This window comes from Leptodactylus fuscus, chromosome 4 (genome assembly GCF_031893055.1).
Source record: "Leptodactylus fuscus isolate aLepFus1 chromosome 4, aLepFus1.hap2, whole genome shotgun sequence".
In the NCBI taxonomy this organism is placed as follows: domain Eukaryota; kingdom Metazoa; phylum Chordata; class Amphibia; order Anura; family Leptodactylidae; genus Leptodactylus; species Leptodactylus fuscus.
The window spans coordinates 73781028-73798535 of NC_134268.1; the positions used below are offsets into that span (position 1 = coordinate 73781028).

Below are 17508 nucleotides of genomic sequence, written 5' to 3' on the forward strand. Positions count from 1 at the left end.
TAGGACTGTATATCTCTGGAAGCGGGGCAGATACCTGCAAAACTGCAAGTGCACTGAATGATATGATCCCCTTGCATTCCAGTAACTTAGCATAGAGGTTACACTTCCCCCTTATATAAATAAAATCTATCAGGAATTATAAGTTCTCTGCCTTTACTATGATATTGGTAGCAGAAAATAATGGAACTGATATCTCTTGAACAAGAGTCAGATACCTTCCAAACTGAAAGTGCGTTAAATTCAGCTCACCTACAGCTTTGCAACAGTGTATAACATACTCTATCTTAGAGGACATGAAAGGTCCTCTAGAAGCAATTTAGTACATTTTCTCCACTCATGTTCCATTTCCCCTGTCACAGTCACATTTTTACATTTGCCTTTTTATATATATATAAATGTATTTCGTAACTCTCAGCTTTATTTAAAGAAAATCTACACTAGAAAATGGCCTTCTGAAAGAAATTCCAGGGGAAAGAGCCATTTTTCATTGTAAATAGTGTGCGCTCTCTGAGCCGCTAACACACTGACATTTGTCTAATAGAATGGGTGATTGTTTGGAGGCATCTGCAGCGCTCATCAAGCAAATGGAAAAGATTAGTCATTAAATCAGGCTTCAAACTTTTTTATTTTCTCACAATCAATGGAAAAGCAATGCACTTGGATTTCTAATGTTATTGAGATTGGCTTTTTAAATCCTTTCTGGAGTTCAAAGCTTGGAACAGACAGTATGTACAAGCAATTCACAGCGGAGATCCTTCTTAGTAGGGGCTTGCGATAAATAAGTGAAATTGGGTTTGACTGAAATGGCCCAGCAGTCCCTCATGGACTTAACAGGAAGATTTCAGCTCAAAAAAGGCAGTAGTTAGGGGAGGCATCAGACGCTGGCTTTAAATTACCTGAGATTGCTTTGTGCTTTTTGTCTTAGGAGACACATGAAGACAAGCTGCTCATTAAAAATGTGAATTCATCGTAGATGATGATTGAGCATCAAGCACGCTTGTGCTTCTCGGCTCCGGCGGTTAAACACCGCCAATATGTAAGCGAAAGCTATATTTTCTTTCTCACTGTAAGAGTGTAAAGAGGGAAAAAAAGAAGACTGTGCAGGCAAAATGAACTCCTCAAGGGTTAGATTCTTAGCTTTGGTTTGTGGAAGCAGTTTGTATAGATGTACAATTCCTTTCAGTTCTGGCAAGTCCCAATAATTCGGGTTTTTGAGCCTTGTTATCAGTGTGTCAAGTCATGCATTTAGCGTATTGATTTTACTTCAAGCACAGTAGGTTATAACTTGTGTCTATTTAGTTGTTCTTACGACTTCTGGCGTTCAGGGCATGCTGGGAATTGTTGTTCCGCAATATCTAGAGATCTCGCTAAGCATACATGCTGTCGCGTAGTCATAAACATTGTTAATACAGTTTCTGGAATTTTATTCTTATTTTATTCTAGGCTTATTTATGGAAATATTTAACTCCAAGGTGCACCATTGGTGAGCTTATTATTATTTTGTAGGGAATTGACTTTGTAGCAGTTTCCTAATATATACAACCTCTTACTAGAATTTAGGTAATAAAGGATAGCAGGGAAAGGGAAATTATATTGCAGCTCTGATGTTTCTCCTATGCAAATATAGCCACACCTAAGTGTTAAAGTGCGCTTAGAATGTGAATATATTGCTTTGTTGTTATAGAAACCGGGTCTAAAACAAAATGACCTGGTTCTTATATGAAACCTGTGAGTATGTCAGTGAGGCTAAGAATGACAGACTTCTGTTGGATTAATATAGGTCATCCGATGTGATATGGAGGAAGACCCTTGGTGTGGAACCCAGTGGTTCTATATTTGCTTTTGTGCATATGTCAAGAACGATAAGTGAAGAGAGCTGAAAGATGGTCTTAAACCTAGGGAAGATTCCAAATTTGGTGCAAATTGCGGGATAAAAAAATGGTTTTGCCGCTGAGACCAGAAAACACTCACGGGCAGACAGTGACTGCCGGGTTTCCGCCTCCTGTCCAGTTTCTCGGGCAGAAGACGGAAACCCACAAAGCAGAGACCGGGCGCAGGTGTGAGCCCGCCCTTACATGTAAGGTTAAGGCAAATATGTCAGTTCTAATATGCTACCATATGTAAGTGCATCATATTGCAGCTATACTTATGTACTCCTAGTAGACAAAATGACACAAAAATTATTGCGAAAGTTGGGCTACTGGGACTGCTGAAAGAATATATATGAAAAATAGTTTATGAGTCAGAAATATTCATGGAGAGAGTGCTGTCCCAGCCTCTGCCATCTACCTTTGTAGCAATTAAAGGGGTTTTTCAAGACAAACCGATCTTTCTAATCTAAGATACTCCCCCGCCTTCCCTTTCCCGCTTAACTTCTAAATTACTTAGAATCTTCTGGATCTTCTGAATCTTCTGGATCTTCTGGACACAGGACATCACTTCTTCTGGGCTACTCTGCACTCCAGCTCTATTGCGCAGGTGTGTGCAGCCAGCCCAGAAGATGTGATGTCCTGTGCCCAGAAGTTCCATATCGTAAGACGGGTAAATATGATGGGAAGGGGTGTTGAGAGTTAGCTAGGAAAGGCTAGACGTGGGTGGCTAACTAAGGAAACAGGGAGGGGGTGTGAGCGAGAAAGAGATGGAAGAGAGTGAGAAAGGGACGGGTAGGGAGTGAGGGAGGTGGTGTGAGTCAGCTCTGAGTGGTCCAAGGCAGCATGGTAGTTGTAGGAAAGCAGAACAAGAAGGTGCCTTTGTAAACAAATGCAGAAGATGCCAGGGTCTCACAGAGAAGCCCAGAAATCACTGAAAACACTGCTAAAGGTATTTGGTTGCACTTATTAACCTATTGACAGCACTAACAGACCTTTTTTAAAAAATGATTTGTTTCCTATAAATCCCCTTTAATAGGCTGCTATTTATATATGCATACACTACAATCTGTCAGTAAGTGTTCTGATGGAGGTGTCGTTTTGGACAGTAGGGAACAGATCTTCAAACCTTCAAACTTTGCAGAACCTATAAATGATAGATTGTACTTCTACTTTTTTCAATCCTCTCCTGGTTTTGGCTTCAAAAACTGAATAAAAAATTGACCTATATGGGAGCATATTAAACTTTAAAAAGGACTTCTAACAAGTCCAGCTCTTTATATCACTTAATAGGTTCTGCTCCAGCTTTCACTGTTCCTAAGCAATAAGTGCTGTTAGTTTTGGTGCCGGATATGCTATTTCGGGTCTGTACTGTCAGGAGGGTGGTGTCTGAGCTCTGACACTGGCTGCCTCTGATTGGAGATTTGAATCACACCCCCTGTCTGACACCGTCCTTCTGACATTACAGAGCTTAAATAGCACATCAGGCACCAAAACTAAAAGCACTTCTTTATGCAATTGGGAATGATGTAAGGGTAAAAAATCAGTGGAACGGCATCTATTAACAGATACTAAGAATTAGAATTGATGGAGTTGGTGAAAGGCCCTCTTAAGATGTTTTTGCTGATAAAAAGTTGATCTAAGCTTCATGAATAATGGGAAAAAACAGATTTCACTACTTTAATACAACTCCTTACTAATATAAACATCCAGTCTGTAACTGCATCATGTGTCAGAGAAAAATAGAGACAGTAAATAATGAAAATCAATGCAGTGCATAATAGAGAGTGAGAGCAATGGTAAGGGCAAATGCAGGGAAGGCTAACAAAAGCTACTTACTGTGCCGCCGTAATTGGGGCAGACAAATACTAAACCATGGGGCACACAAATCAAAATTAAATGAGCAACAAAGATGACAATTATTCTCCCCATATGACGCCTATTATACAGCCTTTTAATTGCATTGTATGAAAGCTCCTGAACTACTTTATGGCACTTTGTGGAGTATTAGGCCTCTTATTCACAGACTTAAAGAAGTTATTGTAATTTACAGAAGAAATGTATTCGTTCAAATGTAACTTCAAAAACAACTTAATTTTATGACTTCCATATCTATTTCTTTCCCCTTTGATTATAATGTAACTTTGCAAATTTTGACTTATTTTAAGAGTAACTACAAATACTGTATAAAACAACTTTCCATAAACAAATAATACAAGTGACTATACAAAAACTTTGTAACGTGTCTTGTTAAGGACTTATGCTCATCAAACTGCTTTTCCCTCCCCTTGCTGAGTCTCTTGTCACTAATAGAACACATATTATCCACCCTCCCCTCTCCATAGACTCCTGAAACTTGTTCTTTGTGTAAAGGCTGGATTCTATTAGTTGTTACAGACTGAATGAAGGGAGTTTGGAGGAAAGCAGCCTGATAAATGGAGGTAGAAGTATTTTTCTTTAATAAGATGTATCACAAAGTAAAGTATCTTTATACTCTAAGGCTAGATTCACATAGCCATTGTGTGTCCATACTATACGCAGTGTTTTACATCTACAAATCCTGTTCCAACAACAGGTATAATGATTGGCACTTCCAGATATCATAGATCCTATGATGGACAGGATTTGCACCAGTAATAAATACAGTCTGTATAGTATGGACTTATTGTGGCCATGTGAATCCAGAAAAACACATGATTGATAACCTGGCATAGAGAGTGGCACATCGGCATTCTCACTGGTTGTGATACCAAGTGGGTTCAGGAGGTGACATTCTCAGCAGCGTGAGAAATGCCCGCAAATTAGCAGAGGCAACTCTAAAAGGCTTTTCCCGTTTCCCTTCCTCACAGTTTGAGTGCTGTCTCTTTTTGTAACTTCCTGTATTCTTTAACAGGCTGGTGGGTGGACTTTCATTGTTTGATGGACAGGACACTGTTAAGTACCTCAGTAGTTATAGACATTGCCTTTACCATGAAAGATTATTTGTTATGATTACAAGTATAGTCTATTATAAATGCAGATTAATATAGTACAAATAATATGCTCAATGAATGTATATTACATTTCACAGGTTTGATGAAAAAAAAAAAAAAAATATATATATATATATATATATATATATATATATATATATATATATATAGCCAGGATTGAGGGTTGGATTTAATTGCTCACAAAACTTATCTTAATGTTATAAGATACACGGGGCATCCAACCCCCTCTGTATTCGTCTATGTTGGTAATATTGCATAAGCCTCTATTTGCAATTACAGAAAATAGTTGTGCACTAAAGGCCCCCATCTACCTCTGTGAGAGCCCGGCTATGTGCTGAATGTCATAGTACCTAATGCCCACTGCATGCTTTACAGTTTTTTGTGGACTATGGAATGGATCCATAAGACAAGTATAAAGATTAAAGTTATATATGTACTTCTGATAGAAGAAGAACCATACACTTCATTGGGAACACTGAACAGCACTTGACTCCCCCATTGAAGTGAATGGGAGCGGGTTGCATCACAGTTGATTCGGTCACTTTCCTGTGACTACCTTTCCCCTTCAAATTATCAGGGTCAGTGTGGGCCTCAGCAGTCAGATCCCCACTGATAAACAAATTGGATAGAGTATACATATGTTTGGTAGCATAACCCCTTTAACAGACGTACTGTGCATGAAGGGATTCCTGGTCATTCACATCCAACATATAAACAGTAAACCTTCACTTTAAGAAAGAGGTTTCCAAACCTTTTAGAGGACAAATTGTGGTAAATTATTGAATGTTTTTCATAATTTACAGCCCTTTGAGTACTGACAAATTCTGTTGGAACATTTCGGTAGTTATGCCCATTCTGTACTATAAATATCTGCCTACAGAATGCATCAGGAAATTACATAAACAGCAAAGTGTTTTACTGCACTAAAGTTTTTGTGTGAAAGAACATTCTCAGGGGAGAAGGAAAAAAAGTTGTTCAAGTCAGTATTGTAAGGGTCCGCCAGATTTCACGTGCATCATTGAGTCTTTTTACCTGTGATGATGTATTTCGGTATGTGATCGGATTCTCAGCATGGTAATTTTGTCTGTACACCTAAAAGGTTCTTTAAGTAAGTGTTTGTGTGGGTGCAAAAGCACATAGAGGGATAGGATGACTAAAGGATAGGAAAGCATTGACAGGGATTGTAACGTATCATCCGTAACAAGTAGAAAACAAGCATACTGTTTGCTAGAGGCTGCTTCGGACCATACATTTTGGAGCAGGTAACATTTTGGGGTGGTCAAGTGCCGGAACATTTGGGAGGCTGCCAGTAAGGATCAGCGCATATTTATTTTGTAACCCTACCCTGTTACTCAGAATTTGAGAAATCATTGGGCAAAGTGGAATGGTTATCTGGCATTGTCATCACAGGGACAGTCATGGAGTAGGATGATTAATTTGGGGGATTGGTAGGTAGCCTCATGACGTGAGGATGGGGAAAGAGTGAAGATTGAGTTTGTGTTTTCATATAGACGGAAAGGATAAGATTCTGATCCCAGGCAGACTAACGGAGACATTTCTGTGTACTCTCCAGGATGGAGGGCTATACTTGGGGGAAGGGGCTATAAATGAAAGGTAAATTAAAATAGCTATGTAGTTTATGCTGAAGATTTCATACAGTTGTATCAAATAATTGTGCAACTACTTACTACTTTAATGAATGTTTTTGGGGTTTTTTTTTAGGTAAAGTTTGATTTAATAAAAAAAGCAAACCTACTATGTTACCTACATTAAAACATATTTTGGGCCCCTTCACACGGTGTAAGAGTGCCACTTATTTAGACACGTATACACATGTCCGAGTGCGGCACTTCAAAATAGAGCCCATTGATTTCAATGGGAAGCGCTCGTATATGCGCTCTGTTTTGAAGCGCCGTGTTCGGACACGTGTATACGTGTCTAAATGAGCGGCGCGCTTACGCCGTGTGAAGGGGCCCTTTCTGAGACCACACCTATAATGTTCTCAGCAGCTAAAACATAGAGCATGGAGCAGAAAGCTGGGGCCTCTTTATGACAGTCAGATCAGGTTACCAGGGATCAGTTCCTATTCATTTGAGGGGGGGGCTGAACTGGAGTGCCCCTGTCCAGCCAGTACATGGACAATGGCTGTCTGCTTCCTGCTCTATTCTCAGTGTTTCAGCTGCCAGACACCCGCCGATCTGAAATTGATGACCTATTCAGGCACCGTAAATGTTATATTAAACTACCCCCCCCCCCCCGTTTTAAAATAAAACCCTAAAAAAGAATGTTATCTACTTACGGATCGTGCATTCTGGGCGGGCATTCAGGGTGTGTCTTCTTCTTCCTCCACGCCTCTTCTTCCTCCGATGTCCTCCGGTCCCGTCCTCCTCCAGCGCTCGCGAGCGGACACTGATATAAAAAAAATGGCCTGGGCGCCTGCGCAGTAGCCGTAGTAGAAGCTGCATGCTACTGCACATGCGCCCAGGCCATTTTTTTATATCAGTGTCCACTCGCGAGCGCCGGAGGAGGACGGGACCGGAGGACATCGGAGGAAGAAGAAGACACACCCTGAATGCCCGCCCAGCGTGCACGATCTGTAAGTAGATAACATTCTTTTTTAGGGTTTTATTTTAAAACGGGGGGGGGGGGGTAGTTTAATATAACATTTACGGTGCCTGAATAGCAGGGGGGTGGGGCACAATGTGGCTCAGTAGTTAGCACTACAGCCTTGCAGCGCTGGATCCTGGTGTTCAAATCCCACCAAGGGCGAAAAAAGCTTGTATGTTCTCCCCGTGTTTGCATGGATTTTCATCCCATATTCCAAAGACATACAGATAGGGAAAAATGTACATTGTGAGCTCTATGTGGGGCTCTCAATCTACATGAAGAAAAAAATGAATATGATAACACGCTGCAGAGTAATATTACACAGCAAAAACCATTGAAAACTTTGTCTGTGTAAGTCATATTAGAATTTGCGATTCTTGTTTTTGATTCCAGTCTCTATAATTGAGGAAAAACAAGCCGACACACATTAAGAGTAATAAATCATATCAAATCAAATGTATAAAGTTAATTTGTAGGGCAAAAGGTAATAAATCATTGACAGAAGCAACGGAGAGAGACGGGGAGACACAGGACTAGAGACAGGAGACAAGGAGGAAAGGGAGGTGGGGATGGGAGGGATCAAAGACCACGTATAGAACAGTACGTGCCCCAAGGTGCCCAGATGGTCCAAAATTTCTCCACTGTATTATTCAGAGTGGCAGTAAAAAACTCCAGACACTTAACATCTTTGATACGAGCAAGCAGAAAGGGGGCCAAGGGGGGTTGGGTACTTTTCGGTTGACGAGTTATAAGGGACTTAGCCACAGTACAAATATATAAAAACAGCAATAAAGGTTATGGCTCAAGGTTGAACGAAATAAGGAAAAAGAGTCCCACATAGGGACTAAGGTTCAATTTCCACCCCTATAAAATATAACTTTTAATCACATCACATTAAAACTGGTGAACACAAGGGTTTAAAATTACAGTGACCGTTTCTATCTTATTTCCATCAAATATACCATTACAGGTGTTGGATAGAAATTTCTACTCTTAGGGGAGCAGCACATGACCGTGTGTCACTCGTGAAAGTGTCCATGTGTCAGAAAGATTTACTGGCTTGAATTCTGTGCTGGGAGAGGCACTTCTAGCTGTATAGTTATCTATGATGGTAGGAGTCCCTGTCTCCCAGCGACATATTGTCCCATACTGTAATTGATAAGGGACAGTATGTTGTTGGGAGGCAGGGACTCCTCGCATCATAGATGTGTCCCGAGGTACAAAACTACGCATGGCATAGATTTTGCTGTCACTTACCCCACGTTGCGGTATAAATGATGATGAATGTGTCACGGGTGGTGAAATGCCAACACCCATTTGCAAAAGTTGCGAGGCCAGCGAAAAAACATTATAGTCACAAATCAACTATTTGAAACTATTTTACGTCAGAAAACGGGTTTAACCATTATGAAGTATCCCCCAATAATTCCTATCAACCCTTTAAAGCTTTAGATAGTGGTTAAATGCTATGTTGCCTTATCCCCCCCATACCCATGCACACTCTCCGCAGTCAAACATGTGTATGACCTGAAGGAGAAGACAACAAAAATCTTGACCAATTAAAATGCAATTGACTGATCCCGATGTTCCTTCAATATCTGCGGCTGGGTGAAGTTGATGGTCCTCAGTTGGTTTTAGCCAACTTACAAGTAATATATATGGACAGCTATATTAGCATTAGCATTGGGGGGTGAGAATAATAAAGGAGGTTTTTATTATTATTTATTATATTAGGTTTTTTTGGCAGCAGCTTTACCTTTGTATACCGCTGTTATGTAGTATGAATGTGGCTGACATACAGTAATAGATAAGGTGGCCTTTCTGTTGTCTTGCAGATCACAAGACCTTCATCTGCAGCATCATAAGATGATTACGTTTTCCTACTTGCCTAAATAAGACGCATAATATTGTCAATAAGGCTGTTTGGCCTATTTCCTACTAACAAGAATTGCAAAATTTACTGAGCCATAATTAATTTTGTAATCTTGGCATCCCAGTGTTTTCTCATTGCAAAGAAAATGTCAATTCTATTTCATTTCAATGACCTCATAAAATTATAGATTGATTCAGCTTGATGTTCAGAGACACCAATAGGGAAATATGCATTTCATTCAGCCTGGTGATTGAGGATCCGCACTTATGACATCTGCCAATGCCGTGCTCGATCTGCACACCCTTCACAAATATACTTCTTTGTTTCATCTTATTCACAGTCTCTGCTTCTTTGAACTTTTTTTTTCTGAAGGCGTACAAACTTTTTCACTGCCATTTGTGTTATCAAGAAGCTTCGTCACAAATCAGCAGTCAACTTGTGAACCGTTCTTTAGAAATTTCTTTGGTCACATTTCATATCTTCTTAGACACTCTTAACCTTCATCTGTTGGAAAATTGCATTTCTATATTTTATTTATAGGTTGAAAGAGGTCTGCCATGCCATTTCTGTGCTGATGTGCTTACAGAAAGGATTCTCTGTCTTCATAAGATTGATATAAACAAGTATAAGCTCACATTTATGTTTGATCCTTTAATTTTATGGTATTCTAAACATTTCCCTTGGTGTACCTATAGCAATAGAATTGGACTGATAATTCATAGGTGTAGTGATATTTATAGTGGCCTATATACAGATATTCAGCAAGAATTGCAAAAATACACATGTGGAGATGAAATATAAAGTTAAACACTAAAAAAAGTTTGTGTTAAAGGGGTTTTCCATGACTTTTAGGTTCATTATTAGAGATGAGCGAACAGTAAAATGTTCGAGATTCGATATTCGTTTCGAGTAGCCCCTCAATATTCGACTACTCAAATCGAATATTGAACCCTATTTATAATCTGTGGGGGGAAAATGCTCATTTCAGGGGTAGGCAACGTTCGATCAAATTATACTTACCAAGTCCATGAGTGAGGGTTGGGCTGAATCCTCCATGCAGTCTTCTCCGTGCAGCGTCCCCACGGCATCTTTCGGCTCTGAATTTACTCTGCCAGGCATCGGGCCTGGGCAGAGCCGACTGCGCATGTCCGCACTACAAGCGGGCATGCGCAGTTGGCTCTGCCCAGGCCCGATGCCTGGCAGAGTGAATTCAGAGCCGGAAGACGCCGTGGGAAGCTGCACGGAGAAGACTTCTAAAGGTAGGAGAAGAACCAGCGTTGATTGTCCGACTGTATAGCATTCTGCCAATCAATGCTGTTTCTGCATCGAACTTTTCCATTCGAATAGCGAGTGGTACTCGATCGAGTACGAGTATTTTGAATACCGTAGTATTCGATCGAATACCTACTCGATCGAGTACTACTCGCTCATCTCTATTCATTATGTATCCTTAGTCCTGTACAGCTCCTGTGAGTTGAACCATCATCGATTTTAAGGATACAGCATTAATATGAAAACCCCCTTTTTAAAGTATACATTTATATAATACATGTCATTGACAAACATTCCCAAATGCTTAGATATATATTTTCACAGAGTAGGCTTGGATTCATTTAATACTGGTTATATACATAAGATGTATATAGGCTGAACCCCTTAAACGTGTAGGGGGCCTCTTAACTTTCTGCTGTTGGCATAGGTTATAGAAATGGGTCATTGATAAGAATCAGGATCAAGTGCCCAATGCTTTTGTTTTTCGGAGAGAGATAAGTTGCTGTCTGAAGCAAAGTTCCGTTGATGCTGGGCAATCTGGAAAGGAAAGAGTTAAAAGGACTTACTACTTAGGCTACATTCACACAATGGAGTCCTGTACTCTGCTATGAAGAAAGTACACTCGAGGATAATCCAATATCCCAGATTCGTCAAAACAGGCTATTCTACTCCTACCTTTACTTTTTTGATTCTGACCACCGTTTCTTCAAAATTTGGTTTCTTCTGGTATGCTAATGAGGATCACAGAGCACTGAGGGCTCCGAGCCCTGTCCACTGCCCCTTTCATACTTGTGCTTTATCCCCTCTTCCTCATCTTCGAAAATTGTGCCTTGAACAGGCCTCTGACGCTTCGCTGTACCTATCTAAAATCTTGCGCATGTACAATCGGCTCTGCCACTGCATGTTCGGGCAGAGCTGACTGCGCATGCCTGAGCGGCCATTTAGTGGTGCAGTACACTAGGGTAGTTCTCTGGACAACTGAGCATACGAACGCAGTATGCTTAAGTAGAAGACACCACAAAATGGCCACTCAGGCATGCACAAAGCCAAGATTTTAGATAGGTACAGAGGCCTGTGCAAGGCACAAGTTCTGGAGAAGAGGAGAAAGGAACAGAGCACAAGTATGAAATGGGCGGTGGACATTTCTGACTCGGACCAGAAAGAAATAGCCTGTTCAAAGCTATCCCACCATGCCTTTAGTTGAAAATGAGTTTTTCAAATGAAAAACTCCCTTTAAGCCTTGTCTTCAACCAATCTGAGTATCATTTGTAGTGTCCACATATTGTAAGAAAACCACTTTTCTTAAAATCATTCATTGTAAATTTTATAGTACATCCCAAAGGAACCAATAAAGTATAACAACAGACTATACCATAATCCTGCCCGCCACCTTACTTTGTGCGACCGCTTATGATGTCCATTACACTTACACTTATCCCCCATTATTTGGTTAGTGTACTGTAAAGTCATTTTCCAAGGTTGAGACCATTTTAATTCAATTTACAGTTATAATGATAGCATTTCCGAGCAGGTTTATCATTTATTTAAAGAGAAATAAAGCATGACCAACCCAGCTGCTCTAGAAAGGAAATCAAAATTTTTACTACCTATCCTAAATTACCAGAAGAAAGTTTTTAATAGTTAACTTGATCTGTAGTCTCTGCCGAGCCAATGCTAACAATAATTCTGCAAAACTTTCATTGTTCTTAAACAAAAAAAGTTAACTATACAGGTAATTGTGAAGCTTAAAGACAATGTGGGATTTTTTTTAATGTCACACATATTTTCCGGATTTTTCGTGATGTGATTTTTTTTTTTCCTTACCTCTACCTTGCTTCAGGGACAATGCTGAAAATTTTACTACAGTTTACTATGTAAAATATCCCGCACATATTACAAAAAGGCATGAAAATAATTTGTACTCTTGAATCCATTAGTGAGATTCTGTACAAGGTCACTTTCTGTGTTTTGAGACTAAAAATGGCCGATGGTACATTTATTCTGCACCACCTGTGTGGGCGCCTGCGAAATGTTCAGTGTTTAACTGAAAGCGGTGAACACTTAAGCTAATGGCGTCTTCCTGCTGCTCTGTTTTCAGGGAGCTGTTCATTTGATGAGCCATACCAGTCATGTGGCTACAGTCAGTCGGAAGTCAGTGACCTGAAGTGGGAGCAAGTGAACACACTGAGGCGGCCACATACCGATTCCTGGATGCCATCAGGTTTGTGAGAGTGAACATTTTCATAACTTATCAATTTTTGTTGAACAGCTTATCTTGCTAAAGCCTGGTTCATATCAGCCCATGGGTTTCCATTCGGGGTGTGCACTTGGGGACCCCCGACCGTAAACCTAATCGGCATACAAAAGTGGTTACCTTAGGAAACCTGCCATAGACTATAATGGGGTCCATGTGGTTTCCACACGAAAAATGCAGAAAGAAAAGTGCTGCTTGCAGGACTTTTCTCTGCACATTCTTCATGCAGAGAGGGCAACGGAATAGCCCGAATGCAGATGTGAATCAGGCCTTACACTTTTGTGTACTGTATATTACTGTACTGTATGTTACCTTAAAGGGATTGTCCAGGAGTTGAACAACTCACAGAGGAGTCAGGGGAAGGTGAAGCATAAAAAATGATCCTACTCATCTGTTCCTTGTGCTCTGGTTTTTGCTGCCCCTGTTCATTTGTGCACTCTTTGTGCCTTCACCACCAGACGCCCTGCCGTGCATGTGAGCCAACTAGGCCAACCTGAGGCCATTCAGCACAGTGCACACCTGAACGGACAGCAGCAGCGAACAGAGAAAGGGACAGGTGAGAATGTGGGCCTTCCAATTCCTAGACAAAAAAATCTAATGAACCTGGATCACCTCTTCAATTCCTGGACAACCCCTTTAATTTTCATAAGCACATTACATTTTGCTGTTAATTTTACTTCTGTACAAAGGCCAGAGTGAGACAGACTTTACTGTGTGGTTCATAGAGAAATCCATCAGAGAAGCTGTCAGATAACTTGTTCTGTAGTCCTTGTCTCTGCTCTCCTGACCGCTGTGAGCTGAATTATTATCAACTTATGTCAAAGAGAACACAGGAGACACCGAACAAAACCAATAATAGTGTAGTAGTTTACAAACCAAATTAGCAAATAGAGTCGGTTTAATAGACCAGATGGCCTCTCACCTGCTATGGTTGTGAAAATTGTCCACAACCACATATAAAGCTTTAACCAAGGTAAACAGGTGGAGGGAGCAGTGCGTCTTGCCTACACCGGTTATCCAATATGAAAAATCCGGGAACAAGATGGAGTAAGAGGAAGCAAATAATGACAGCGCTCTCTGGTCAGGGTAAGGTGAATTTATTGAAGAATGATAGGCACAATGCTAATAAAACCACTGCGTTTCGGGCTCCGCTCAGCCCTTTCTCAAGTGCATCAACTTTTCGCCAGGAAATATCGGCATTCATATGTATGCCGATATTTCCTGGCGAAAAGTTGATGCACTTGAGAAAGGGCTGAGCGGAGCCCGAAACGCAGTGGTTTTATTAGCATTGTGCCTATCATTCTTCAATAAATTCACCTTACCCTGACCAGAGAGCGCCGTCATTATTTGCTTCCTCTTCCTCTATGAACTCATGTGAGCTCTTATGAGTAGTCCGGCTATGTAGTTTTCATGACGCCCTATGCAGTGGCGTAACTAGGAATGGTGGGGCCCCGTGGCAAACTTTTGACATATATTAATTCCATGGTGCTGTACATTATTATATTAATTCCATGGTGCTGTATATTATTATATTAATTTCATGGTGCTGTACATTTGAGTGTTTAGATACAATACACAAAATATTTTTAAAAAAACCAAATACCTACTAACAGTGACCAACTGGCACAGTGGTATTGAGGGCCCTGCCCGCAAGGGCTTACAGTCAACTTACTGTCTGCTCTATATGAATATCACTATGTTCATTAACAATAAATGCAATGAATCCTCTTTGAGATGACCCACCAAAATTGCAAGAATTGGTTTCTAAGGAAGTGGCTTCTCTAAGAAAGTCTGTAAAATGGAAAACTTCGTTCTAGAAAATGTGTTCTAGGTAAGGGGGTGATCTTGAGGAAGCAGTGATATTTCTAAGAGGTTTCACTATATTGTAAGTAATTACTTGCTAGTATTACAGTAGATAAATACCTCGGCTTTATTGATAAAGTGTATACAGAATGAAGAAATAACAGGTTTCCATACAGTGGTGAAAGTGTTCTCGGGTAACATAAATGCTGGATTAGTAATACAACTAGCAGACTTGTCCTGCGTATGTTCTAACCCACAGTGTTTGTGGCAATAGCTGTATAATTATTAGTGAACCATTCAGCGTTACCAGCTAATTATACGCTAATAGAACAGCGGCGAGTTTTGTTACGTCCATGGTGTCTCTAGGGGATACAGGGATTTTAATTGAAGAATGTAAAATAAAGGTTAGAGAGGATGTCTGGTGGGGAAAAACAGGCGCAGAACGCTTTACAAAAACTAGGACTAACCTCACCGATTGCCCGTCATGCTCAGATACTTCGCCGAATCTCTCTAGTCTCTAGTTCCTGCAGCATTCCTGTATGACAGGGAGATTGGTGATTTTTTTTTTTAACTCATTCTGAGCTTGTTTGGATTTATATTTTCCTAATGAAAAACTACTTTAGGTTTTAGGGAAGTTGAGGGTTTTCTTTGTGCCTTACAGCACTGTACATTGTAACCTGCAACAGTTGGAAATCCACCAGTTGGACACCATTGGTTGGAGGTGTGAGCGGCCTTCTTTACCAGCTCTCAGTTCTCATTTATTTTAGTACCGCCACTTCACTATGGCATTTGTGCATAACTGTGAAGAAGCTTGCTGTTTAAGATTAATGTGACTTGTAATAGTTCTACCACATAGGTGGGAAACGTTTCTTCCATACCTTGTTTCCTATATAAAATATTCATTTATGTATTACGTTACAATGGAATAGCGGTGATTACAAATTGCTTTTAGTACTCTGACAGAAGAAATGAGATCTTCTAGATGCATGCCAGCATGCTGTGCCACATCGGTTTTTGCATAGCATGAAGCCACAGTTGAGCAACATGTCAATACATCATCTGATAAACAGCAGTTCCCTTTCAACTTTGCCAAGTGGTTCTACGGCCCCAGTGTCTCTCCCTGTACTGTGTGACATTTGGCTTTATTGTGTCAGTCAATATTTCATCTCAGAACATAGATACTTATAATTATTTCAGCCCATCACACTAACCTCATGTGCAAATCAATGTCTTTACTAATGCATCTGCCTGTATGAGCTGTAGCAATTCAAGATTACTTACAGATAGAAGTTTCAGAAAGTTCCTTATTGATCTACGTTGATGCTGTTGAGAAGAAGCATAAGCCACCAATCTTTGGGAAATGGCAAATGTTTTTATTGCTTTTTCAGAATGTCATGCCAGCATGGTCTGCACTGGTGTACACAAAATGTATTCACTCCTATTGTATAGCTTGTTCAAAGGAGGTTAAAGAGATTATCAGAGCCAAAGGAATGCAGAAACCAGGCTGATCGGCCCTTCTACGTGACCCGCAGAGGAGTTTGCCAAAGAAAGCTGATTCATTTCAAGCACAGTATGTGGCAACCACACCGATGAATGGTGTCGTGGTCAGTTTCAGTCCACCAAATTGGAAGACACAAATGCAGTTTGGCTCACAATTCAGATTCATGGGGGGTATAGCCCCTGAAATGCCCATGAGCCCTAATAAGCAAACTGAATGACAAAAACTAAAGCTCCCATATAGAAATGATTGCTGCTTCAGTATGCAGCTATGTCTCAGGCAGATATGTACATGAGTACATAAGAGGTCTGATGAGACAAAGGGTCTTGCTATCAAAGAAAATAAAAATTAGTCCCCCACTGCCCATAAAAAGGTTCTCTGATGTTACTTTTGGGTAGAGACATCATTGAAATGCCCAGTTGACAGACTTTGATAGGGGGCAAATTATTGGACTGAGAGAAGCAGAATGGTCATTTCAATGAACTTGTTGGAAATTGGTTATATGGACACAATTACATGGCAAACAGACTCCAGCCAGGCCAGACAGGCTACCAGTAGAATGGATCATTTGATCCACTGACAAGCACAAGCACCTGCTAGTTTCCTGCTCCACCATCCAAACACAGGTACAACCTTCATCCCCAACTCCCTGTGTGTGCCCAGTCCATTACCAGGTGCTTAGAAGAAGTAAATTTTGTGTCACAGTGCCCATTACTTGTACTCAGGTTTGAGTATGTAGGCCTTGTTGCCAGTGCTTCAGTGCTACCTTTTGTTTGGAGCTACACCCTGCCCCAACTGCTGGTACAACCTGAGGAACCATTACTTACCATGGTCAGACAACCATAGTAGTTATACAGGGGGCACTAACAGCTCCACAATATGTACAAGACATCCTATAGTCACATGTGTTGCCTCTCATCGTAGGGCTTCCATCTGGCATTGTCCTCAGAATATACTTACCCATACATAGCAAGGATTTCCCAGGAACGTCTTTAATAAATTGTAACACTTCTTTGGCTTGCCCAATTGCCACATTTATTGGCATTCAAGAATTTATGGGACCAATTGGGATAAGGCTGGTCTTACACGACCGTAGTGGTTTTTGCGGTCCGCAATTTGCGGATCCGCAACACAAATTTCACTTTAAAAATTAATTCCGCAGACATCCGCAAAGTGCATACGCAACGTTCCGTGTGTATCAGTATTATGCGGATCCGCAAAAAACAAAACACACCACAAAACACACATGTTGATATCCGCAATTGTGGATATACACTGATGTATGTTCAGTGTATATCCGCAAAAATGCACACGCCCATAGACTTCTATTGGACCTTCCA

At 40.6% G+C, this 17508-nt stretch overlaps 1 protein-coding gene across 8 annotated transcripts in view; it reads left to right on the plus strand.

The window, feature by feature from the left end:
* Nucleotides 1-17508, plus strand: part of PTPRM (protein tyrosine phosphatase receptor type M) — a 568788-nt gene that overhangs the window by 117537 nt on the left and 433743 nt on the right. For all 8 annotated transcript variants that reach the window (XM_075270676.1, XM_075270675.1, XM_075270678.1 and 5 more), the window contains exon 2: nucleotides 12712-12834. In XM_075270676.1, coding sequence (XP_075126777.1) covers nucleotides 12712-12834 — 123 coding nt within the window. The remainder of the gene's footprint in view (nucleotides 1-12711; nucleotides 12835-17508) is intronic.